General features: G+C 43.5%; 2 protein-coding genes across 3 annotated transcripts in view; one reads left to right on the top strand and one right to left on the bottom strand.

Annotated features, from left to right (window-relative positions):
- Positions 1 to 5: 5 nt before the first annotated feature.
- wdr21 (WD repeat domain 21) lies at positions 6 to 15,627 on the bottom strand. Its single transcript, XM_084315239.1, has 13 exons — positions 15,201 to 15,627; positions 14,866 to 14,987; positions 14,155 to 14,312; positions 13,644 to 13,726; positions 11,756 to 11,858; positions 11,118 to 11,261; positions 10,508 to 10,557; positions 10,149 to 10,228; positions 9,843 to 9,935; positions 6,500 to 6,597; positions 5,202 to 5,378; positions 4,458 to 4,572; positions 6 to 1,131 (listed from the first exon to the last, which is right to left on the bottom strand). The coding sequence occupies exons 1-13, from the start codon at positions 15,281 to 15,283 to the stop codon at positions 890 to 892; spliced, it is 1,548 nt and encodes a 515-aa protein (XP_084171365.1). The 5' UTR covers positions 15,284 to 15,627; the 3' UTR covers positions 6 to 889.
- A 1,006-nt stretch (positions 15,628 to 16,633) lies between these two features.
- Positions 16,634 to 27,183, top strand: part of dpf3 (double PHD fingers 3) — a 69,076-nt gene continuing 58,526 nt past the window's right edge. Inside the window, exon 1 of one of the 2 annotated variants that reach the window (XM_084313825.1) lies at positions 16,634 to 16,710. In XM_084313825.1, coding sequence (XP_084169951.1) covers positions 16,679 to 16,710 — 32 coding nt within the window. In that variant the 5' untranslated portion in view covers positions 16,634 to 16,678. The remainder of the gene's footprint in view (positions 16,711 to 27,183) is intronic. The other variant, XM_084313824.1, reaches the window with a different exon arrangement.

Genomic DNA, 27,183 nt, shown 5'->3' with positions numbered 1-27,183 from the left:
GAGAACTTCAGTGATTTGTCTGTAAAAAAGAAAAATAATAATTTGATGAATCGTCTTTTTTGTTGAATATAATTTTAATTTAAATGATGCAGGAAAGAATTACACTTTTTTATACCTCATAAAAACTAATTAATTTGCCTAAAAAAAGAATTCACTGATCAGCTCATTAATTGCACTTTCTGTGGACAAAATTTTAAACGCCAAAGATCTAGTTCTAATGGTTGAGATCATTCACAATTTCAGCAAATATGTTTATTGATCTATCCTCAGGTTGGCAAAACGTTTTTTTATTGACTCCCGTGCGTCTATTCTATGACTTTCTTTAGCAAAGCAGCACTTCAACTAAAATTCTCAGTACAAAACCTGGATGCATGTTGTATAATAGCGCATGTCTCTCCATGGGTGCTTTCACACCTGAGCTCTTTGGACCATTTTAATCAAACCCTGGTTCGTTTCCTTGGATAGTCCGGTTGATGTGAAAGCTGATTCGAACTTTGGTCCACCAGAAAATGTGGGTCTCGGTTCGTTTTTTATTTAATTTTTTTAAGTTAAGCGTACTTGGTTGTTTAAGGTGTGAAAGCAGACCGAACCAAAGGCAGGAAAAGACCCAAAATGTGCACATTTAGAGTGAAACTTGTCTTATCTACTTCATACACCACGTTTAATCATTCCTGTACATCCTGGCAACCCAGAGTAAATGTACATCTCCTTAGTGCCTCGGCGCAGTCAGCCTCTGACTAAAAGGAATGAGGACAAAACTACCCAAATGAAAGAAATATTCCTACAAGTTTGAAGCCCCTTTTTCACAGCATAACGTTGGCAGGTATGGGATTCAAAATGATGCACGATCACATGTCTTTATTTAGAACATTTGGTTTGTTGATCAATGTCAGGAAGTGTTGGCGAGAGCCTGTGTCTCTGCCCCGTCCTGGTAGTCCGTGTTGTAGGGGAAGTAGTAGAGGTCATGTTTCACGGCCATGAGGAGGCCGGGCAGCCCCCTGCGGCCCCCTAGCTGGGAGGAGAACACCACACTGGGGATCAGGTCCTTGGCTGCGGGGTGTGGGGACGGGATGGTCCTCAGCAGAAGGCCGTCCGCCAGACTCCACAGCCTGGTGTAGCAGTCCTGGCCCACTGGAGGAGAAGAGTAGGAACATGAGGAGGTGTTGTGGAAGACACTAGAGCAGGGATTCTCAAACTTTAATACCACAACCCCATTTTATTTAGGATTTAGGACCCCAAACTATACGGCCAACCACGACTATAGTCAGGTTTTCGATCATTTTTTTTAATTCTATACAGTCGCACGGAGGTCCGGAGGTGTTACCATTGGAACTCATTCTGAGACCCAGAGAGCGCAATACCGGCCGAATCCTGCTAGGTGGCAGTATCGCCTACCCTTTGTAACCTTATTTCACACTGCATTACATTGTACCGTATATGGTCCGGGCGGAGAATTTAGACCAAGCCAAGTGAATCGCTTCATCCGACCACTTTGAAACGTGTTCAGCACACTCCATGCATATTTTGTGCCAGTTCATGTCAGGGACCCGATGGACATCAATACTGGAAATCACGATCAGACAATTGGAATATTCTTTTTGGGATACCTCCTAGTAAAGGTAAGGACTATATGACATCAATCCTACTTTGATCCAACAATGATTTCACATCGATCGCAATGATCAACGCATGTAGTATTAAAAAAAAAAAAAGCCATTGCTGACGACCAGAGCATCAAAAAACGACCCCCCCCACCTTTGATGCATTCATGATGAAACAATACCTATTATATACCTTTGATTTGGAAATAGTAACGTGTCCAGGTGAGCAACGTGAACGCCTTTAGCAAAATTCACATATCGCTCCATAACGCAGCTTCCAGGAATTAGCCAGGATCACTCTGGAACTACAATATTCACCACGGCATAACACGCAAACATATACATGAAGCAATTTACTCTTTTTTACATGTTAGACGAGGGATAGTGACTGTCAAATGAGCCATAGTATTGTCTCCATAGCTATAAAATATAGAATATAGATATAGCCCGGCCCCTGCAAACATTGTGACGCACAGTGAAAATCCCTATCTTTTAAAGCGTGGCCCATTGACTACAAGGATGGATAAAACGGCTGGCGCTGAAAGTGTTAATGTATCGTGTGATTTCTACGTGGAATTAAGGAATATCACAATAAAAGCACACGTTGTTGAAGTTGATCATGCAGATTTATTAGAAAATTATATTACAGCAGTATGTTAATACACATTTATAAAACGAGGCATATTTAGCCAAAATATGTTGCCAGAACATTAAAGAAATAATCATTTACTTGCCAATGCGCAGCCCCACGGTCACCTACCCACGACCCCACTTTGGGTCGTGACCCATAGAGGACTACTGTGATATCTAGCTGTTTGCATGGGGTGGAAAGAGCACCGAATTATGACCTCTATCTAGTCATCATAGAACTACTGTTCCATTAGTTACATCTTACTGTTAGTTGGAGTATGGGTTCTTGTACGCAAGATGACAAGTACAAGTAAAAGAGTAGCACAACTAAATAAGTACTCCATTACTGGAGTGGGGGCGACAGCGGCTCAGGAGGTAGAGCAGTCGTCTGGTAAATCCGGAGGTTCCCAGTTTGATTCCCGCTCCTCCCAGGCAGCGTGTCGAAGTGTTCTTGAGCAAGACACTTAACCCCTAACTGCTCCCAATGAGCAGGTTGGCACCTTGCATGGTTGCCTCTGCCGTCAGTGAGTATTTGCAATTTAATATTTCAAAATGTTTAATGAGTATCCTCATCCTTTCTAGCTTTAGATTTAAAAAACTACCAGCCAGAGAGATTTTTACCGGCCATAAATAGCTTTTTAGTATATTTCCATGAATTATTATATGTATTGTGTGGTATCTCTCCACTCCACGCTATGGTAGTGCTTGTGCCAGCACAGGAGATAGGAATAAAATGTATTTTTTTATACAGTGCAGCTCAATAAATTAGAATATTGTGGAAAGGTTCATTTATTTCAGTAATTAAATTCAAAAAGCAAAACTCTGGTAGATTATAGATTCATTACACACAAAGTGAAATATTTCAAGCCTTTATTCGTTTTAATTAGATAATTATGGCTTACAGCTCATGAAAACCCCAAATTCAGTATCTCAGAAATTTTTATATTACATAAGACCATGTCGGCCTACTGAAAAGTATGTTCATTCAGTACTTAGTTGGGGCTCCTTTTGCACAAATGACTGGATCAATGCGGCGAAATAAATTGACTTTTCCACGATATTCTAATTTATTGAGCTGCACCTGTATATAGGCTATATACATATTTCATCAATATCTTCCTTTTGAAAATAGGCTCAAGAATCAGGATTGTTAAAGCTAATTAGCCTAATCCATGTCAAAAAGAGTAGCCTATAGTAAATGTATACACACACACACACACGAGAGGGAGAATAGCTTATAGCAAACTTAATGATTTTACAATATTTTTGCTAATGAAGTGAAATATTTATTATCATCAACTATCAAGTTAGTTTTTATAGTGTAACTTTTGGCTACTTCATTGATCATCATCATTGAACGTACAGAGAGAAAGAGAGGGAGATAGAGCTATGGGCATACAGGAATGGCGAGAATATAAAGCATGTTAGACGCATTTATTGGACCCGTTGCTCGCAGAGTTTACATAGAAAAAGCGTGACCCGCAAGAGGAGTTATCACAGGCTGTAGAACGCAGGCTGAAGAGCTAATGTCATAGCTTCTAAAATGTAAGGTGGGGGTGGAGTGAAACACGGAAGTTATCAAATGAGAGCGAAACGCGCACTGTGACTGTCGAGGCCTGGCTCTAGTCAGAATCACGAATAGTGGTTTAAGAGAAGTTATTTATATTTTGAACATGATTCACTGTGCATTAGTTAGATTACACGTTGCACATGTTATGACTTTGAACGTCTGCCATTTCCACCGCAAAAGGCACATACAATTAACAATACAATGAGTCGATCATGAATATGCAAATCGACAATTTCATTGTGTTGTCGACTAGGGCGACAAATCGTGACAGCCCTAAAACATATGCATTTATTTTCTCCATTAGCCATTTTCTAGTAATCCATAGAATTTTTTTTTAAGCAAATCCCTTAGTTATAACAAGATTGTTGTTTATACGTGAAATACACTTGTATTTCCAATTATCACTTTGGCAAAACAAGACGAGACTTTCGTTTTGGGAGAAAGAGAGGCAGTGGTCCTTGCTGCCCTCTAGTGGTCCATAAAATAATGATCATAACTTTAACATTTTGTCTATGTTCCCAAATTGTCCCTCATGAAAAGAAAAACTGTTTAACTTTGTTTTTCTGTAGTCTTTCAAATATTTCAACAGGTTATCATCAGCCCAAGGTTGGGGGATGGTCCCCTTTTGATCACATTAGAAACATCTGTGTGTCTACCTGCCAGCAGGAGCCCTTCAGACTCATTGACGTGGATGGGAAGGTAGGCGTGTTCATTATGATGGCCCTTGTACTCTTGCACAGTCCGTGACACTCTCACATCCCATAACTTGATCTGCACACCAAACCAGAGGACACACACACACACACACACACACACGTTTCCATTTCATGATAAAGGAATGAGAGCAACACAGCAAAAAAAATCATTATTACTCCATGTCCATAGCATGCACTGGGTTCAAGTCTACAGTTGCAAAGGTGGCTCAGTAGTAAATCAAATAAAATTAGCGTATTAGTGCCCTTGGAGGCTTGGCTTAGGTCAACATTACAGTAGTGTAGGTCATTCTCAGTCTAATGAAATATGTTTTTATATTTATTTATTTAAAAATATATATATATTTAAATTAAACTCAACTCAATAGCCTGACTTCAATGACCAGGCTAGCCAGGCTTACGGATTTCTCCATCAACAACATTTCTGTGATTGTTTTTGCATCTCGACAACTGAATTACACAGTAGTTTCCAATAAACAGTGTTACAAAATACTATAAACACATTAAGCGCTGTAGGCCCTAGCTCTGTGAGCCCAATGTGGCCCTGTTTGGGAGAAGCAGCCTAGCTGATGTAATTTAACCCTTTCACTACCACACTACAGAAGGTTAACCTTTCACTACCACACTACAGACGGTTAACCATCTGTAGTGTGGTAGTGAAAGGGTTATGGGGTCCAGTACTCTGACCTGTCCAATCATGTCAGCAGCCAGTAGGTAGTTCTCATCCTGCAGGATCTGGATAGAGGTGATGGCTGACTCTTGGCGGAAGCGGCTGGCCTTCCAGCTGTGGTCTCCCCGGCTGCCCTTCCGCAGGTCAATACTAAAGATATCCCCCGAACGGCAGCCGTTAAACAGCACCGGAGCCTGGAGAGAGAGAGAGAGAGAGAGGTGGGGGAGAGAGAGAGGCGGGAGAGAGAGAGAGAGGCGGGGGAGAGAGAGAGAGAGAGAGAGGCGGGGGAGAGAGAGGCGGGAGAGAGAGAGAGGCAGGAGAGAGAGAGGCGGGAGAGAGTGAGAGAGAGGTGGGAGAGAGAGAGAGAGGCAGGAGAGAGGTGGGGGAGAGAGGTGGGGGAGAGAGAGGCGGGAGAGAGAGAGAGGTGGGGGAGAGAGAGGCGGGAGAGAGAGAGACAGGAGAGAGAGAGGCGGGAGAGAGAGAGGCGGGAGAGAGAGGCGGGAGAGAGAGGCGGGAGAGAGAGAGGTGGGGGAGAGAGAGGTGGGGGAGAGAGAGAGGCGGGAGAGAGAGAGAGGCGGGAGAGAGAGAGAGGCGGGAGAGAGAGGCGGGGGAGAGAGAGGCAGGAGAGAGAGAGGCGGGGGAGAGAGGCGGGAGAGAGAGAGAGAGGTGGGGGAGAGAGAGGCGGGAGAGAGAGGCGGGAGAGAGAGGCGGGAGAGAGAGAGAGGCGGGGGAGAGAGAGGTGGGGGAGAGAGAGAGGCGGGAGAGAGAGAGGCGGGAGAGAGAGAGGCAAGAGAGAGAGGCGAGAGAGGCGGGAGAGAGGCGGGAGGGAGAGAGGCGGGAGAGAGAGAGGCAGGAGAGAGAGAGGCGGGAGAGAGGCGGAGAGAGAGAGGCGGGAGAGAGAGGCGGGAGAGAGAGGCAGAGAGAGAGAGGCGGGAGAGAGAGGCGGGAGAGAGAGGCGGGAGAGAGAGGCGGGAGAGAGAGGAGGCGGGAGAGAGGCGGAGAGAGAGAGGCGGGAGAGAGAGAGGCGGGAGAGAGAGAGAGGCGGGAGAGAGAGAGAGGCGGGAGAGAGAGAGGCAGAGAGAGAGGCAGGAGTCAGTCAGTCAAGTCAACAAGTGTTCCTTTATTAATCCCCTTAGGGAAATTCAGGCATAGCAGCATGGGGACAGGGGAGGGGAGTTACAGGCAGGAAAAAAGATAATAAAAAATATTATAATAATAACATATAAGTAAGTAACAATATAATTATGTGAAAAATAAAATAATACTAGAATAGAACATAATAATCACTAAACGGTGAGTGAACCTGTCAACTTACCCTCAGGGCAAACTGCTGAGCCAGGACATCGCTGCCCGACGGGTATGTCTGCCTCCGACCCGTCACTGCATCTGCCACGATAACCCTCCGAGACAGTCCTGTCAACACACACACACACGCACACACGCACACACTTCAGTATAGCGGCAGCACGTAGCTAATTGAATATCCCAGACGAGGAACCATGTCAGTCAGATGAACCAGAACGTTTTTAAAATCGTATTAAAGGTGTAGGCCTATATAGTGGGCGTGTTAGATAACTCTTTAACTCAATGGACGCCATACCTGAATAAAGTCAGGTTAACTTGCCGATGCTTGAGCGGTGCCAAACCCGAGAAAAGTCGGTTTTCATCGTTATTTATTTTATTCGCTATTTCCATTCATTATCCATCCAGGGAGCCTGGTGTTATCATAGGGAATGAGTCTGAGATCTCAAAAGTGCAATACCGGCTGCATCCTACCAGGCGGCGGTATGGAGCACCCTTTGAAACATTGTGTCTTGGGCTGTGCGCCGATCTAAAGTGTCCGGTCTGATTTTTCCATGTCGGGCAAGGGGAGCGGTTGTCCCGATCGGCTTGAGGAGCGTCAAATGCTCCAGATGGATGATGCGTGGCGGATTATGTTGGCGACACGAACGACACCAATACTGGGACTCGCGATCAGATAATTGGAATATTCTTTTTGGGGCACATCCTAGTCAAGGTAAGGGCTATATGATATCAATCTTGCATTGATCAAAGCATGCCTTCATTGCAATCCGAGCGTATGTGTGTAACGCTAGTCCATAACATATTCCGTTGGTGACGATCAAAGCATCAAAAAACAACCTTTCATGCATTTGATTTTTTTTATTGTAGCGTGTGTAGGGACGGAACGCCAATGCATTTAGTATAATACACGTTGGGGGCTATTACCAGCCTCCCATGAATTACCCTAGACCGCTCTAAAACCATACTTATATTCACCACGGTATAAAACTGGAATGTATGGATGACTTTTTCTTTTCTTTTTCACATATTGAACGATATATACTCAATATCAAATTGCCCATAGTATTGTATCCATAGCTATAATAGTTTATAGGGATGTCCAATATTATCGGCCTACCGATATTATCGGCCGATATCGGCATTAAAATGTGATAATCGGAAAATATCGATATCGTTTTTTTTTTTACATTTCTATAACCTTTATTTACCCAGGCAAGCAAGTAAGAACAAATTCTGATTTTATTTATTGTCAAAAGTATGCATAATGTTGTGTTAATTCCACAACAAGAGATATGTAATGTTAATTACCTGAAATTATTCCATTTTTTGGGGGGGGGGGACCCTGCATATATCGGTATCGGTTGATATCGGTATCGGAAATTAAGAGTTGGACAATATCGGTATATCGGTATCGGTAAAAAAGCCAATATCGAGCATCCCTAATAGTTTAGTTAGTTAGTTATAGCCCTGCAAACACTGCCACGTATTCCTATACTTTAGAATGCTGGCCCTTTAACCACACATTAGACATATCTCTCTGGCGCTGATTGAGTTAAGGTCAATTCTGCCTCACGGCTGTTCCAAATTTGGAAATGTTTTAGCATATAGTTTGCTATAAATAACAACATTATGGATTTGACTATGGATTTCGACCTGTCGGAATCTAAATGCAGAGGTTGTTTTGTGTTTTAAATGTTTAGATTTAAATGCAGTGGGCATGAATTACTAATATCATCAACTGAACTTAGTATTCCTTATTCTTAGTGTTTTATGACAGTAAATTGAAATAGTCAAAGGCCAGTTACAAAAGCACTCCATACACAGTGAGTGATGCATCAGGCTACAGCAAAGGGTTCCACACAGTACCAAAGTAAAATGATCTCGGTGACCAGAACCGCGGTTGTCGAACCATCGAACAGTTCTGATTATTTATACAAATAGTTATATTCCTGACACCATCTTATGTAACTAAACATCATGGGTGGCAGGAGGATAATGATGATGGTGTGACTAGAGCTGCCGCGATTACCGCATTACCGCGGTATCACTGTTACATCACGGCCACCGCAGAGTAGGCTGAATACCGCGTCACCGCTGTTTTTTATAATAATAATAATAAATTACCCTCCTCGTTGGGCTTGCGGCTCTGCAGATATACCCTACTCCTCTATCGAGGTTCCAAGCGACCCTATTGGGTACCAGAAAAGTCACGTGAAACATTGCAGACCACTGATTGGTCAGAAGAGAGACGCGTCACACGTTGTAGCGTCATGCAGTGTGTTACCACCAATCGGCAAGCGCGTATTCGGTTTTTACTTCCTGAATGTCAGCTCATCACAACACGGCTAATAACGTTAGCTTTCATCTCGCCTTATGGTACATACATGTGGGTATATGCATGTATATATGTATATATATGTATGTGTGTATGTATATGTATATATATATATATATTCTTATTAATTTATATATTTATTTTATACATGACTATTTTATTTTTCATTATTCTGATTTAACTGATGGTCTTGTCATTGTCGTTATTATTATTATTATTATTACTGTTATTGTCCTGTGATGTCTTGTTTATTAGTATTGTTATTGTATTGTATTGTCTTGTTTCATGTTGAAAAGAGAAAATAAAGAAAAACTATTTGAAAAAAAAAAAAATAACGTTAGCTTTAACTCTCCGCCGGAGTGGACTACCATCGCTCCTAAGGAGTACTAAACGAGACATAATGATTTTACTGTCTGCAACGAATGTTATAATAAAAGCCCTTCGTTCTATACACTTGTCTGATTGAAAACTTTATTAACAGACCGCAGAATGGGACAACTCAGCACGCTCTGAGCAAAGAAAGGAACTGAGATATGAATAGAGTATTGCTTGCCTTGCTATTGTCCGGTAAATACGCTGATGTTATTGAACGTATAACTATATAATGTTAATGCCACAAAACGAATGCCTTTATTATAAAGTAGTAACTTTATAGTAATAATAATAAGAAAGGGTCGGGGGGGTTAGGGGTAACCACCCCTGCCCGCGACACCGAGTGAACTGCGCACGACCAGAGGGGAAACTTCGAATCCGTGTTTCACTTTCAATAACTAATGCGTGCTTGCCGAATCCCAAACAATATTCATGCTGCAAAGTCATCCTCTAAAGATAGACATTTAGACTAGAGGCAGGCTATATGCTATAAAGAGTAGACTACTACTAAAAAAAAAAATGCATTCAAACTTTTTTTTTAAATTTTTTGTGTGCGTGCGGTAATAACCGCGGCGGTATGAAATATTTTGCAAATTAGTGCGGTAAGGAAAACATCAATACCGCGGCAGCTCTGGGTGTGACTGACCTGCGCTGAAGGTCTTGTCTGCCCGAGGGTTGAGACACCAGGCACAGGACCAGGCTGTGGAGATCTTAAAGCTACACAACATCCCAGGCTGATCTGATGAGGGACAGGGATAGGAGAGGAGAAACGAGAAGAGAACAAAACAGGGAGGCAGGTAGAGAGTGGATGCCAAAGTGGCAGAGAGGGAATGGTGTCAAGATGTTAAAAAGGGAAAATTAGAGAAAGAAAAACAGTCGTTAGTGAGCCATACAAACAAGAGTGCTTTGTGATCCTCTTTGCGTGGACATGTGGAGGCATCAGGACGTGTACCTGGGTTGGAGTTGCTGAAGAGAGAGGCAGGCAGTAAGCTGACACAGCCAGGCGTCTCTGCCATGCCGACCAGACACAGTCTGACGGAACAGCTCAGTCAAGGAAACCAAGTGGGACCTGTCCACCTCTTTTTAGCTAGCAGTGCGCTTAACTGCTGTGAGGGAAACAATAGTTGTAACTCCTGCTTTGACTATAGAAAATCTATTAAAAATATATATATATTACAATTTTAAAGATTTTTTTTTTTAAACACAAGTTGAAATACTTTTCACTTCTAACAACTGGCAAAGCAAGTGCTAAAAAGAAATACGGAGGCTCCGAAAGGACAAGCAGCACAGTTCAAAGCATTAGAAGGATACAAGACGTGGGAATCTGACTGCTGAACTGAGGCCCAACAGATGGAATTCACCTGAAAACACATGATGACACGATTAAAATGGAGACAAAACACTACAATACAGTAAGTAGTAAGATACACAAGCTGCCACTGTATTCACAGTACTGTAATCGCCTGAATCCAATAATTCCATTACAAAACATAATTGATTCAAAAAATGACCACATCGATGCTTCCAAACACTTCGTTGGTGGCAGTTAAATGTTCCAGAACATCTAACACGGAAAAACAAAAGATAATAAGAATAATAAAATTCAGAAGCACTGAGATTATTAAAAAATCGCTCTAAAAAGTGCACGCTTTAGCGCTATTTCAGTGTGTATCATGATGGGACAAATAAAAACGAACGAACTCAAGCGAACTCAAATGTAAACGTTCAACTTTAAACGTTTAAACCTGCCCTCTTTTCTTGATCCTCCAATCGCAACAGTTGTGATTGGGGGATAAAAAAAAGGGGGCGGGTTGGAGATAGGTCCATTGCCTGTTTTTTGAGGGGATGGAAAAATGTATCAATGAAATAACGGTTTGATGAATAAATAAGGGTCAGTAGCAGCAGCTCTGAGCTCCAGCACCTTGCGGTTGGTGAAGTAGAGGTTGTCACACATCTCCACAGACAGGGAGCCGCGGCTGCAGCCGCTGAAGTTCATGATGCCGTACTTGCAGCCTCCGTGGGACACGTCGTTGACCGTGAACACACGCTCGCAGGCAGAGTCCCCCTGGGCACGAGGAGAAGAGGAGGTCGGAAACATCACAACATTTAAAAAGACTGACTCCCAAGTCTTAAAAGTTCATGTATAACCGGCGGATATAATGCAGATGTGGGTGATGAACCTCTATGATACCTGAATAAGATAAGATATTCCTTTATTGATCCCCTTGGGGAAATCCAGGTGTCATAGCAGCATGGGGGGGGGGGGGGGGGGGGTACAGGTATGGGTGGGGTAATAGAAGATATAAATATAGGTAATAGAATTGAATCTGAATATAAAAATACGAGACAAAATAAACAGTGTAAACAATAAATTATATCCAAATATTTAAAAAATGTATTGTGTAAACAAAAGGTGTATGCCCCATCGGTTATAGTATACATTACAATAAAATAAATATAGACAATACAATAGATTAAAAAAAGACAAATCGTACATATTCAGAATTTGGTGAATTCAAATAAAGCATTTTTAAAGTGTGTGCGTGTGTGTGTTCTCACCACTATGAGTCTGAAGTTGTCTGTATTGGGGTTGCTGGTGTCAGAACTCTGGACCTCCAGTTTGTGACGTCTCATCCCAGTCACTTTCAACTCGTGCACCAACCTGGACACACACACACAGTAACAGACATTAGCACAGAGTAGACACACCATAATACTAACGGTAGTGCTGGGAACGCCAGCTAGGCAAAGGACACACATGGACAGCCTCTCTCTCCACACAACACATTACAATCATTCTAGAATGTACTCAATTTGTATAATTTGCAGTTAAGTGTGTTGTAGTTGTGTGTGGCACTACTAAAAGGTGCAGCAAAGGGCCTTCTGTTGGTTTCTATAACAACAGTGAAGAAGGTGCTCCTTTGGGGAAGGGAGAGGCTATATACTGTATAAATATTAGGGATGCACCATACATCGGAGAGGCTATATACTGTATAAATATTAGGGATGCACCATACATCAGAGAGGCTATATACTGTATAAATATTAGGGATGCACCATACATCGGAGAGGCTATATACTGTATAAATATTAGGGATGCACCATACATCGGAGAGGCTATAAATATTAGGGATGCACCATACATCGGAGAGGCTATATACTGTATAAATATTACGGATGCACCATACATCGGAGAGGCTATATACTGTGTAAATATTAGGGATGCACCATACATCGGAGAGGCTATATACTGTATAAATATTAGGGATGCACCATACATCGGAGAGGCTATATACTGTATAAATATTAGGGATGCACCATACATCAGTGACCACATCGGTATCGGCTAATGATAGTGATTTTTATATATATTTCTTTATCGGTCTGCTGAGCAAAACAGATATATATTGGCAAACACATATCGGCTGGTGATAGTAATTTTTTTATTGATTGCATCGATCCGAAGGGCAAAACTGGGCCAGATCATATTGACATTTTGTATCAGCCAAAATGTTCGTATCGTTTTTTTTGTATCCACTTTTCTCCTTATTTTTCTATTTTTTCTCCCATCCCAATTTCTCCCATCCCAATTTTGCACAGCGCGATCTCTCAGTGGCGAGGAGTAACGCGTGGGAGGCTCACACTGCCCCTGTTACTTCCTGATTCTGCTGTACAGGCACACCAACCGACCTGTAGGAGTCGCTGTCCACAACGTCCAATCCCCACCCACCAGCTTTCCCACCCCTAACACTGCCAATTGTGTTAGTATGAACGACCAGCCAAGCTGGTAGCAACGCCGAGAGCTGGGCTCGAACCCAGCATCTCCTGCGTTAGTGGCGAGCGCCTTGCCCACTGCGCCACTTAGCCGCCCCAAATGTTCGTATCATTGTACCCCCACTAAATACTATAAATGCAAACTCTTGGGTTAAAGGGTGTTTACTGAACAGCAAATTCACGACAGGACAATAAAAACAGCCAACATGTTTCAGCCGACAGGGCTTCATCAGGGCAGAGAAACTTGTGACATCACTGGTGACCATATTCAAACGCATTTACTCTCATTAACTGTCAAACTAAATGAATGTGTGCAAAACGGTTTAGTTTTGGGATTTGTGTGAGATAATCGCACAAATAAATCCGCATTGTTTTTTTTGGTTAAGTGCCCCTTTAACTATCAGAATCCCTACCCACCTTCCAAACCGCTCTCAAAGAGCACCTACGGGAGGCTGCTATTCGAAACTGGCTCCCGTAAATGTCCAAACCCCCCTCCCTGATGTAAACAAGAGGAAAGTCTTTCTCTGGTCTGCATCCCCTTAACAATTGTGTGTATTGAGCCGTACTGTATTCTTGTACCCATTCTACAATCTGTTAATAAGGTTTTCAATCAATCAATCAATCAGGCAGACTGTCAATGTGTGTGTATGCGCATGTAACATTGATACAGTACCTACTATAGGAGTTAGCAGGCAATAGGCCCAGGTGTCTTTTCTGTAGCAGCAGTGCCGTGTTCAGTCCTGTTCTGGGGGCTTTCTGCAATGCAGAGAAAACACACATTACTCCAAAAGAAAACGCTTTAGCACAATCTCAGTCAAGCTGGAGATTAAATATAACATTATTCTCTTTGGCAAACTCCAATGGAATGGCTTGAAATCCTTGGTATTGGTGAAGCATGACGATGTGAAGAACTGAGTGTTATTTACAATCATTATCTGATGATGCATTGATTAAATATTTGATCTAGTAATTAGACCTAAGTAGACAACTTTATTTATTCAAATGATTTAAATTTAACAAATAACACACATTTTTCCAATGAATATAAAGTAGTTGGTCAAAATGGCCCACTTCAAGAAATAAAACCCTATCATGTCATCATCACCAAGGAATGAAGTACTGTATTATTATTACATGGTGTCCATCCCCCACTCCTACCACCTCCCTGTCACAGTAAACCACACCTTCCTGGGCCTCTCATCCTCGGTGAGCAGCCTGGTCCTCTGCTTCTCACTCTCCTTGTCCTGCAGCTGCTCCTTGGTCAGAGGGTTACAGTTGTTGTGACCTGGCAACAGGCGGAAATAGCGGTTCTTCTCTGGGTCAAAGTGGAACCCTGGCAGATCTGAAAATGTTAACAGCAAATGAACTGAGAGTTGTATGTGTGAGTGATAATTAGGCGAGCCTAGAGAAGTTAGAGAAGCAGGCGTGTGTGACAGGAAGGTTGCCCTGCTGTGCTGTACAGAGCTACTGGGCGGATATGACTCGCCGGATTTTCAAAATAACAGTATCCCAATATGAATCGATCTTTTTACGTTGCATCGATCCTATTTGATTATTGATAATAGATCGATATATCGATCTGGATCGATGTATCGTCCCACCCCTAATAGTAATGTCAATTTAGCAATACAATTTAAAAAGTTATAGCCCTGCAAAGAAGGGGAACTTCTCCATATTAAATAGGGCTGGCGGAGGATGGTAAATTATGAATTTAAGCCTGGCGATCAAAGTGTTAAGGAGATGCAGACCAGAGAAAGACTTTCGTCTTGTTTACATCAGGGTCCCCCATTTTCAATTCATAATGCTGTATTGTACCCATTCTGCAATCTGTTAATAAACTTTTCAATCAATCAATCAATCAATCAATCAATCAATGGATGCTGTGAGACACTGACCAGGTGCAACACTGTTGGCATTGGAGGATGAGGAGGAAGAAGAAGAAGATGGGGACGGGTTTGCAGCATCACTGCTGCTCTGTGAGGCTCCGTGAGATGGACCTGCTTCACTATCGTCATACCTGTGTGGTGGAATGGAACATAAGTTACAAAACCTCAACATCCTAGAAGTATAATAAATCAATGGTCCTTTACATAATAGCTGCCTACTGACACACAGCACTGTAAACGTGAACTCAATCAATCAATATACAGTAACTGTATGCCTCATGGCCAGTGATGCATGCATCGGACTTCACATTAAAGATATGTATCATGTCACTATAGCGACCCACCGTCGTTCCTGTGTCCTGTTGTTGTCTCTGTGCCGGTGGCCGCTGTGTCGCCTGAGGTCTCTGCTTACTCCAGACACTTCCATTTGTTCATCCCCCTGGTGTTGCGGGTCCAACTCAACTTAGAGACACGATGGCCACCAGCTATTACAGTTCACTCTGCCCGAGTGCTGCTGCGTGTTTACTTTCTGTTAGCAAGTTGGCTACAGTTAGCATGTATCGGCTAGCTAGACGTCGTTCTAGCAGTGTTGATTTAACGTTAACATAAAAAATTGCATTGGGTGCGGCACTTAATTGTTATAACGTTACATGCTAAATTAATAAATACATGATGTTTCTAACAAAACCATACGCTGCAAAGTAGGGGTTGCAAAGTAGCTAACGCTAAAAAACAAACAAAAAAAATAGTTCCCTGTGTTACAACGTTGCTCCCACGTGATCAATTGAGACCCGCCCCCCTGACCATTGTAATTGGTCAGTCGTTTTGGTTTTGTAGTCTTGTATTGGTTGCTTTGTGCTGTCAGTCACGTCGTGGCTAGGAGGAGACGCGTGATTTTTTTCGTAGCCGCAGTTTACGGAGACGCTCTCTGATTGGCCACTGACGTTTCTGGTCATGTGCGCCCAATCGCGTGACGCCTGTGTGTTTGCCCATTTCCGCTTCGAACAGCATGCAAACTACATAACGCCTAGTTTATCACTGGTTTCGAAGTTGGTTAAGGTTAGAGTTTGGAATCAGGGCTGGTGTTCTATCCATAGTTCTATCGTTAAGCTTAACCGGTGAAAGGAACAGGCGTCACACGATTGGCCGCACATGTCACATGACCAGAAACGTCAGTGGCCAATCAGAGAGCGTCTCCGCAAACTGCGGCTACGAAAATAAATCACGCGGAGGAGACATCCGCATTTTGTAACTACCGCCTTCAATCGCGAGAATACCTAGGTCATGACTGTCTGTCTCAATTAAACCAACTAAATGGAAATGTACACTCGATGTATTACATTGAATGTGCAAGGAAGATATGGCTCGAGGTCTCAGTGAAATGAGAAGGCAAACATGCCCCGGGTTTATGTGTTTATATGAATTATATCCCCATGAATGATCATGAATGGGATAACACTGTTGTGTGTTACACAGACACAAGTGGTGTGTAACGCATTGTCTTGTTGGACCAACACCCATATATGAAAACAGTGTAGCCTACATGACAAAGCGTATACTGTATTTGAATATATATATGTTTCTCTAATCAATCTTTGCATAAAGTTAGTGCCCAGGCCAGGCCCTATATGGGCCAGCAGCCAGCTCCACTTGGCTCTAGTAGGTTTTGACAGTTTTCTCCTAAGCCCCGCCTCAGGTCTGGATGCTGCTGTTGTGATTGGTCGGGAGCAGGACGCACAGGAGCGCATTGGTTGTTGTTTTTTTCATAAGGGTCCCAAACTACACCGAGATTTGGAATATTGTGTTACAGTCCGGCAGGAAGATGGCGACTGTCATTCATAATCCCCTGAAATCGTGAGTAAATTCTAACAATTATTAATGAAAAACAAAACGGACATATTTGAATGCATGCATTATTACGCGCAAAACAACGTGCGAAGATATTGAATGAAAGGGGAAGGCTGTTGTTGTTGTTGTGATCAGCTACAATTCACAAATGTAGTTATTTGCCTTCAAGTTGGATACAAATAATCTTTTACATTTGGCATAGGTTGCACTTTTGGTGGAAAAATATGCACTTATGTAGGAGTCCTTGAACATTAATAATATGTCTACCCGTGCGTAAATGTTCGGTGCGCATTCACGTGCACGGGGGTTTCATACAAAACAAAAGTTTGCATAGGATACATTGTTTATTTTTAACATGCGTATTATTTAAACTCTGCGGGTGCCTTTGTTTGCCTTGAAAAGATGCATTTTCACAAAGTCCTTCTGCGATTCATTTCACAATGCGCTCATTGCGCGGACACCGATCGCTGAATGACTGATGTGTTCCCATCCTGTCAAATAACCTTTGGAGGATATTGTCAGAATAATAACAGCAATCTGTTTCCTCTGCCGCGAAAGAAAGCAGTTTTGAGAGATAAAATAGCGTCTAGGAGCACAGGATTTCCGAAATTTTGAAAAGCACCATTCATATTACAACGATCATAAACACTATAATTATAAACATCACAAATGCCTGGGCTTTGTTGCCGTTGTAAACGTACACTCCTATTTATAAATCTGTATGATATAGCTTTCTGTGGATGTACTACCATGTTATAAATAGTAGGCTGCAGGCTCATGCGTAGGCTACATGCCTACTACATGTATACATACTATAATACTATGTAAGCTGTGTGTGTGGATGCAGTGATTTACTGTTACCAGTTTAAGGTTAATTTCCATGCGAATTTATCGTGTATAAAGTGCAGCTGTTTTGTTCCTGGCTCGTTCTGAGTATTCATTCATATTCATTGCCTGGGACTGTTGGGTGGGAGAGCACCACGTCTGTCTGTGTGTGTGCACTGCACTCTGACTGGCAGCAGATGTGTACCCACTGTCATGTGGAATGTGGGGGGAGAGTTGCTCAGTTATCACACAGGCTTTTGTGGAAGTGGTCATAAAAAAAAGAGAGTCTGCATTCCTTGTCAAGCGAAGCACAATTATGGTTTTCAACAGAGTATGTTCTGTCACAGCACACTCAAAAATACATGTTGTATAGGCTGGCCATGTAACATTACATATTCCAAGTAATATCGGGTTGGGGTTTGGGATTAATTGTGGATGTTGTGTTGCTCACTGCGTATAGCACGGCACTAACTCTGCCAACAAGGTCATAGTATTTCCCATTGGGACCACCCCATGCTAAAAATGTATGCTCTCAGTATTATAATGCACTTCAGATAAAAGTGTTCCCTAAATAGCATATGTTGGACTAGAAAGAGAGCTTTGATCTTCTCCATCTCCTCCAGCATGCTCTCATTATAGCTAATGTAGCCCAAAAGAAAGTGAGACCCCAAAGTGTTTTTGTAAGGAATTAGCCTGGATAAACATAGCATTCAGATGATAAAAGTGAATGTTGTAAAGCTATCTTCAGTCTTCTTGAACATAACTTAGTGCATGGGCACTCAGTCAGACCTACCACAGGGCACTTGAACAAACGCGTATTATTGTCTTGCATGAGATTAAGCAGTCTGCAAGAGAATACCATATTATCCTATTCTAAAAGATTAGGCTTTTCAGGACGCGCGTGTGTGTGTGTGTGTGTGTGTGTGTGTGTGTGTGTGTGTGTGTGTGTGTGTGTGTACGAGAGTTGCAGCAGATTAGAAGTGTTCCAGTGTCCTCCTGGGCCCATCTGTTAGTGTTGTTGAGAATGAGGTACTGTAAATGGAGAGATGGACGTTTGTCAGGACGGCCCAGACAGAGATGAGGAGATGGAGGGAGGGAGACCCATCTGTACCAGCCCAACCTCCCCCAAACAAACATATAGGGTAGCTGTTGGATGGTGGAGAGAGAGAGAGAGAGAGAGAGAGAGAGAGAGAGAGAGAGAGAGAGAGACGTTGACACACACACACACACACACACACACACACACACACACACACACACACACACACACACACACACACATCCCAATAATACAACAACAACTCAAATAGAATATTGTCATGGATGTATTTATACTGATGCCTTTTAAGACAGAATAATATCTCAAGTAATATTGTTCTCAGGCACATAAATCCCAGATCATAACAGAGGGAATGGCACTTGGAAACAAACTACATGAGTATTCAAATTAAAATGTCACAACATCAAGTCATGTACTACTGTATGAATTATTGCAGTGAGAAGGAAAAAAAATCAGAATCCCTCCCATTGCTTCACTTTATTGGCTATTGTGGCAGCAGAGAAACAACAACAATAAGAAAGTGACCTCTCTCTGTCCCCAGGATGCATCTTGTAAATCATATGCAGTCAATAAAAGGAGGATAATAAACTAGCTAGCTCCCTCGCCAGCTCAGAGCAACCTAAGATGAATTTCATTAATCGGCAGATGGCCTCGTCTTCCAGACACACTGAGTCAATAATAATAATCACAATTCCCCCCCCCCCAGAGATGTCCTTTGTGATTAGAACCACTGAGGCTGCAGGCTGATTTCTAAACTTGACAGATATTTTGGATCTTAACTGTGAAGGACCAGCGTTTATTTCTATGCAAAGTTGCGTTTAGGTGAACGTGTGTTTGTGCATGAGGTTTGGGTTGTGAACGAGGGGACAGTCAGCCGAGGATCAGGTGGAAAACAGTTTGGCTGTGTTTGCATAAGAGGGCCGAGGGAACGCGGGCTGAGAGTTAGGGAAATGTAAAATGTGTGTGTGTGGGGGGGGGGGGGGGGGGGGGGGGGAGTGCCTAATGTGTATGTGGGTGTGTGCCTACATGTGTGTGCATGGCGTGCCTCTGCCCTCGAGTGGCTTCAGGAGCCTGCACCCCTCCCCCATTTTGCGTGAGAGGGAGAGCATGAGTGAGTGATGGGGGGGGGGGGGGGGGGGGGGGGGGGGGGGTTGTCTGTCTGTCTGGATTTTCTGTATGCATTCGTACTGCGATCTCTGGCCTTTGTCTCCCTCTCTCTCTGGGCTCTGGGAACGGGAATGGCCGCGAATGGTTTCCAGGCAGGGGGAATTAGAATGGCCAGGACATTTTTTATAGGCGGACTCCATGGAGTGATCAATCCCCTTTCCTGTTCTGCACATGGAACTGGCACATGTTTCCGTATGTGTGTGTGTGTACGTCGTTTATGTGAAAAATCAGGACAATTTCGAGACTCCATACTCCCAAAATCAGGACATGCTACCAAAGGAGGACATTTTGATGTAGTGTGATGGTTAGGGCTAGGGTTAGGATTAAGGTTAGGATTAGCGTTAAGGTTAGGTTAAGGTTAAGGTTAGGGTTAGTTATAATGCATGCAAGTCTATGTAATGTCCCCATATTACACGTGAATAAATGTGACGGTGCGTGACGGTGCGTGTGTTGGGAGAGAGAACGAGATGTATGCATGTTTGTGTCTGAAAGGGAATATATTAGAGTGAGAAAGAGAGATAGATAAAGTGTGTGTGTGTGTGTCAGTGTGTGTGTGTGTCAGTGTGTGTGTGTGTACAGGGAGAGAGAGAGAGAGAGAGAGAGAGAGAGAGAGAGAGAGAGAGAGAGAGAGAGAGAGAGAGAGAGAGAGACATATACATGACAGTGTATGTTCATAATAATGTCTCATTGTTTTTGGCCAAGCGATCATGTTCCCTCCATTTGGTCTAATGTTGCTCTGCTGTGTTAAACCCAGTCACCTCCAAGACTCGCACACAACCACCTCCTCAGCCCTGGTACAATCTCAACCAGGAAGACAAGGCAAACGGTTTCCATACCTCTCTCATTGTGTGTGTGTGTGTGTGTGTGTGTGTGTGTGTGTGTGTGTGTGTGTGTGTGTGTGTGCATGAGTGGGAGAGAGAAAGAGAGAATGAAGGAGTGTGTCAGAGTTTGAGAGGGAACAACACGTGGGACATCCCCTTCCTTTCTCCCTTCCTCCTCCTCGCTCCCTCTACCCCCGTTTGGCCTTCAGAGACTCACAAAGACACCCCTTGCCACCATCCCACGTGGTTGCTGTGCCTTCAGCCCCTATGTTCCTCTCCCTTCTCATGCCCCCCTCCTTTCCCTCCTCTCCCTCCTCTCCATGTCCTAAAGGGGGCCTCTCTTCCCCAGCCCAGAGCCCAAAGTGGAGCCCCTCGCTGGGCCGTATTTGTCCAGGAGACTGGGGTATCACCCAGAAATGACTGCTCTTATCATGACCTCAGCAGAAATAAGATATGTTATGTATGCCGTGCGCGCGCGGCACACACACACACACACACACACACACACACACACACACACACACACACACACACATACACATACACACTGGGGGCCAGGTTAAAGAAGCTGATCTCCAGCCAGTAAATCTAATTGTGGGTCTCTTTGCTGTAAACAGCAGTCATAACGTAGCGGTTCCACCATGGTGCTGAATTAGTCGTGGTTCTTGGATTACAGTCTGACCTGAAGCTTTGTGTACGTTACTGTAGGCCGGTGATTTAGACGTGTTTTCCTTTTCATTTGACAGTGGGTGTTTTCGCGTCTTTCCTGGGAAGAACACTGTAAACACAGCGAGCTGAAAAAGTAGCGGCGTTTCCTACAAAATGTCTGTGCGGTGACACATAGCTGTAAACCAGTACAGATGTGAGAGAGATTTGGTGGTTATTACATGTATGTATACTGTCTGTCCTGCAGGGTTTTCACCTCTTCCTCCTAGATGTCGTGTGCCTGCTTGACTCTCCTCAAGGTTTTGAGTGATTGTCATTAATTCAAAGAGTGCTTTTTTTTTAATGTATACCATTCATAATAATCATCAATGATGTTGTTATGGTTAAAAGTAATTAGTTGTCAATTAGTGTGTAATGAGCCGCAGGGCGGTGGAGTCTGTGAGAGTCTGTGAGACACACAGTCTGTGTATGACAGGCTAACCCTCTCTCACCTACATTAGCGGTTAGTCCTCATTCCAGGGCTGTCGTGTAGTTTTACAACTTAACGGAGGGACGTTTTCCGAGCTCAGTTATAATGTGGTCTGGATGTGATGAGTGAAACAGCTATAGTGACGGCGGGAGGACTGAGGATTCTGTAGGGTGTTTTTATTTTGTTGTCAAGTTGTGTTGATTTGAAGCACTGACTAAATTCGTCAGAGCACTTGTTTTTCTTGCAAACCTAATTTTATTTATTTTAGAGAGCTATTTAAAAACAATCTCTCTTTCTCTCTCATTTGCTGCTAATATGCATGAAAACAATAATCCATCACGCATTCTTTTGGCTGTACTGGAAAGGTTTGTAATGAAACAAATAACTACATTGTCTTTAATTGACCTGTCTGAGAACGAGGAAACATATTATAGGCTACATGTAATTGCACCCTGTACAGACAGTGTAGTCAGTCACTGTCAAAACAAATACAGTATATTGAAAACAGGAGCACCTGATTGATCTTTCTCTGTGCGTTCAGTAGAAAGCTATAGCTATGGCTGCTAGCTAGCCTAGAATTTCCCCAAGGGAATCAATAAAGGAATATCTTATCTTATCTGTTATCTTAGCCGTATCCGTCCATATCTGCTTCCATTTATTTGTGCTAAGCTAGGCTAGCTTGCAGGCGGATAGCTTTCTACTGAACACACAGAGAGGAAATTGGTATCTATCTTCTTGTCTGACTCTGGAGAAGACGGTGAGAACATTTCCCATAATGTTGGCGCGTTCCTTTCAAGCAATGTGTAATCAGGCTCTGTGCAAAACATGGACTCAGGCAGCTTATAGCGAAGTGTTTCTCACACATGGATGGAAGATGGTGCTGCAAATATCAGATCTAACCGGGTGAAAAACCTCAGGGTAAAGAGAGGAGAGGAGAAGAGAGGAGAGGAGAGGAGAGGGGTAGAGGAGATGGGGGAGGGAAAAGCGTAGAGGAGGAGACAATCCTATAAATCCGGGCAAGGGAGAGATGGAGGTAATTAATCAATTCACTGAGCGAGCAGGAGGAAGGGGAGGGGGTGCTTGGTGATACACAAAGAAAGGAGAAATAGGAGAATTGAAGGAAGGGCTCCTCTCCTCTCCTCTCCTCTTCCTACTGTTTCTCTAACCTTACCTGAATATAGTAGCACTAGCAGGGTAGCAGACTAGCAGTGACAGATGTGATGGCTGTCTGCCCATCTCTGCTTCTCTACTTAAAGTGACCCTCCTCCACAAAGGCTCTCTGTGTCAGAATGGAGCAATTCTAACTATCACACAATCACAGCAATGCATGTAGACACACACGCACACACACACACACACGCACGCACGCACGCACGCACGCACGCACACACACACACACACACACACACACACACACACACACACACACACACACACACACACACACACACACACACACACACACACACACACACACACACACACACACACACACACACACACACACACACACACACACACACACACACACACACACACACACACACACACACACACACACACACACACACACACACACACACACACACACACACACACACACACACACACACACACACACACACACACACACACACACACACACACACACACACACACTCAGCAGCCATAGCAGATTCCGTTCCGTCTGTATCCAGGAAGCTGTTGGCTAAGAGGAAAGTGTTCCCTGACATGCAAAACTCCACTTACATAAGCCCCCATCACTGAGATCAACCATATGACACATAACCTCTTAATGGGTTCAGATAGGAGCATAGTAAAAAAAGAAAAAAAGAAAATAGAATAGGGGGTTGGGGGACTGTAGGACACGCTAGTCATAGACAGCTCTGGTCTTGGAGGCACACACACACACACTCTCCCTCAGTCTCGTAGCTCTCACTCAAGTGTACACATGCACACACACATATGCGTCCAGTCTCTCTCACACACACACACACACACACACACACACACACACACACACACACACACACACACACACACACACACACACACACACACACACACACACACACACACACACACACACACACAGACACACTTATGTAAGGTTTATAAAGCGGCCGGGGGGCATTATACAGACGCTCCATTGTAGAAGTGGGACAGAAATATGCAGGGAATATGGGATGACAGAGAGGGGAGCATGGAGGAGAGAGAGAGGGAAAGAGAGAGAGAGAGAGAGGTGGAGGAAGAGCAGGCAGAGAGAAAGTTAAACAAGAGCACATGATGTGATATTGTGATATAAGGTAAAAGAAGCAGTACGATTCGGATCTAACTTGGTTGCACTGGATGAAATTGATATTAAATACACAGAGACATTGCTTTGTCATTCATTACTCGTGAGGTAACAACCTCAAGCTTGGATCACTATACTAACACTGTAACACAGTATGTATATGGTTCTCTTCCTACTCCTACTCTGACCGTTAACACAAACAAACAGAGTGATATATGGGCATGTTGTTTCTATGTCATTTACCTGACACAGTGTGGCTTGTATCTGTGTTCTTAACATCCTGCCGGGCAGTGATGGTCCTAGCACCGATCCAATACCACGCATGTGACAATGTTTAGCCGGGCCGCCGGCCAGGCTAAATTCCTTTCCCGTTGATGTACCCAGATTAGGTACCTTGCCATGTTTGATCAAGCTCTTACAGACTATTACAAAAATGCAGTCTGTCAAGTCAGCCACATCTGAGAATGGCCAGATATTATACTTAGGCATGGTTTCTTCAGAACAAATCATACCCTTGCAAACCCTTTTAATCAAGTGGACTATAATCACCTTTAGATGGAATGAAAGTAGCAGGTTGCTAAATAATACAACACATTAGACCTGCGCTATGTAACTTTTTCATGAAAAAACATTGCTTCTTTAGCTAGCAAAATCACAGAATTGGGCGGAGTTTGGGGCTGAACAAGAGAAATACCTCCTAGTGGCGACACATGATCCTTAAGGATCCTTTAGGTCCTTGGTCAGTTTTACATCCAATATTCACATTTTCAAATCTTTATTTAAACTCGAAAGGCAACTGAGGTTTCCCTCATTTATAGTCATGTTGAGTGTACAGAAATTAGCAAAAAAAAAGCTGATAAAATCACACAGAATATAAAATCATAACAATAAGACAACAAGGCGGGGCTAAAAGGAAAGATAACAAATCAATTAAAACACATACAACTTGTTTGACAAAGGTTGGAGACAGAGGCATATCGCAACAGAGGCATATCGCCCCAACAGGTCCACGGAGGAACTATGTGAGAATGCTATTTATTGACTACAGCTCAGAATTCAATACCATAGTCCCCTCCAAGCTCATAGTCAAGCTCAGATACCTGGGCTTGAACTACGACCTCTGCCAGTGGGTCTTGGACTTCCTGACAGGAAGACCCCAGGTGGTGAGAGCAGGTAACTGCACCTCCTTATCCATCACTCTCAACACAGGTGCCCCCCAGGGCTGTGTTCTGAGCCCCCTCCTCTACTCGCTGTACACACATGACTGTGTGGCACAGCGAAGCAGCAACACAATCATCAAGTTTGGACTGATCTCTGCAAACGACGAGAGGGCCTACCTGGGTGAGGTAGAGAACCTGGCGCTGTTGTGCCGGGAGAACAGCCTCTCCCTGAACATCAGCAAAACGAAAGAGATGATTGTGGACTTTAGGAGGTCGGGGGCCAGGGACTACAGCCCCCTCAGCATCGACGGGGCACCGGTCGAGAGTGAACAGTTTTAAGTACCTCGGAATCCACATATCCAAGGACTTGACATGGACCACACACATTGACAGTGTAGTGAAGAAGGCACGGCAGTGCCTAAGGAAGTTCAAAGTGAGTCAGAAGATCTTCTACTCATGCACAATAGAGAGCATCCTGACTGGTAACATCACCTCCTGGTTTGGGAATAGCACCGCACACGGCCGCAGCAGACTGCAGAGAGTGGCCCGTTCAACCGAACGCACAATCGGAGGGGGGCTTCCCACTCTCCAGGACATTTACAACAAGCATTGCAGGGCCAAGGCTAAGAGAATAACCAAAGACTCTAGTCACCCAAACAACTGCCTCTTTGAACTGCTGCGGTCAGGCAAGCGCTACCGGAGTCTCATGGCCAGTACAGAGAGACTCAGAAGGAGCTTCTATCGCCAGGCCATCAGGATGCTCAATGACTCTATGTAACAACCCATCATACTGTATACCAGACCTGGGCAATTACGGCCCGTGGGCCACTACCGGCCCTTTGGGCGTCCGTGTCCGGCCCGCGGTAAATTTTTACAATGGGAGATAATGAATATTGAGCAGAATTAAGTAGAGATGTTCCGATACCATTTTTTCCTTCCCGATCTGATTACGATACCTAAGCTTTGGGTATCGGCTGATACCGATACTGATCCGATACCAGTGCATACATACAAAATTAAAATTAAATTATATTATATAAATTATACATTCTTTTTTACAGTTACATATACTGTTTTATATATACAGTTTTTTTTAGTAATAACTAGAAAGTAATGGTATTTATTCAACAACAGGTGATTGTATAGATTAGTATTAGTATCATTAATCAATGAGTATGGGGCTGCGGCACTGCAGATATACCCTACTCCAATCAGTTCCACTGATCCGCACGGACGTTAGACGTTGTTGCACTTGCTACCCAGTCTGTTAGCTAGGAGCAGATGCTCTGGCTAGTAGTAACGTTTATGTTGTGATTTTCGATGCAAAATAAATATTCAACATTCTCTTTTGAGACTCCACCTCAGACTCTTATCCTTTGGCACTTGAAACTTGCTGTACTTTGCTTGCAGATCTGCAGCCATTATGGCTGGATTATGAATAGCACCAACTTTAGCCAAGGTACCGTTATCAAGCTAAGCTAGCTGACCTAGCTCGTCTTCCCTGCAAGGTTTTCACGTTGACATTTGATAACGTTAGTCAGCTAACGCTAGTCAGTAGCTACTTGACTTAAATACGATTCACCGTGGGTGCATTATTGTTGATAGACGGCCAGTGTCAGGTCCTGAAGAAAGGACAGGCGATCATTTGATTTGATGCAACATTAAAGCGGATGTTGTTCCAACTAGCTAGCTTTTCAGCTAATGCTATAATAACACCAGCAAGCAAAACACATCCGAGCTCCCCGTCACACCGCTCTGTCGGGGACAATGGAATTTAAGAAAGTGTATCTGCTGTTAAAATGACAAACAGCATCACACTTTAAAACACGTTAATTTTATAATCCTCACTCTCCGCAGGAGATAAATGACGTCATGGGATCGGAGGCTAGACTTTCGCCGTACTCGCCGATACCGATACCAGCATTTTAGGCAGTATCGGAGGCATTTCCGATACTGGTATCGGTATCGGAACAACTCTAGAATTAAGTTCAAGTTATCATTGGTTCGGCTCTCCA

This window comes from Notolepis coatsorum (genome assembly GCF_963971535.1).
Source record: "Notolepis coatsorum genome assembly, chromosome: 5".
NCBI classification, from domain to species: domain Eukaryota; kingdom Metazoa; phylum Chordata; class Actinopteri; order Aulopiformes; family Paralepididae; genus Notolepis; species Notolepis coatsorum.
The sequence above is the reverse complement of the archived record's forward strand: the minus strand, read 5'-3'. Positions and strand labels throughout refer to the sequence as shown.

Bases quoted from the DNA above. Each gene is read 5' to 3' on its own strand.
- wdr21 (XM_084315239.1), bottom strand. From the start codon at position 15,283: ATGGAAGTGTCTGGAGTAAGCAGAGACCTCAGGCGACACAGCGGCCAC. The intron at 14,313-14,865 runs GTCAGTGTCTCA...TAACATTTTCAG, and splicing joins TGCCAACAGTGTTGCACCTG to ATCTGCCAGGGTTCCACTTT. The intron at 13,727-14,154 runs GTGTGGTTTACT...TCTGCATTGCAG, and splicing joins AGGATGAGAGGCCCAGGAAG to AAAGCCCCCAGAACAGGACT.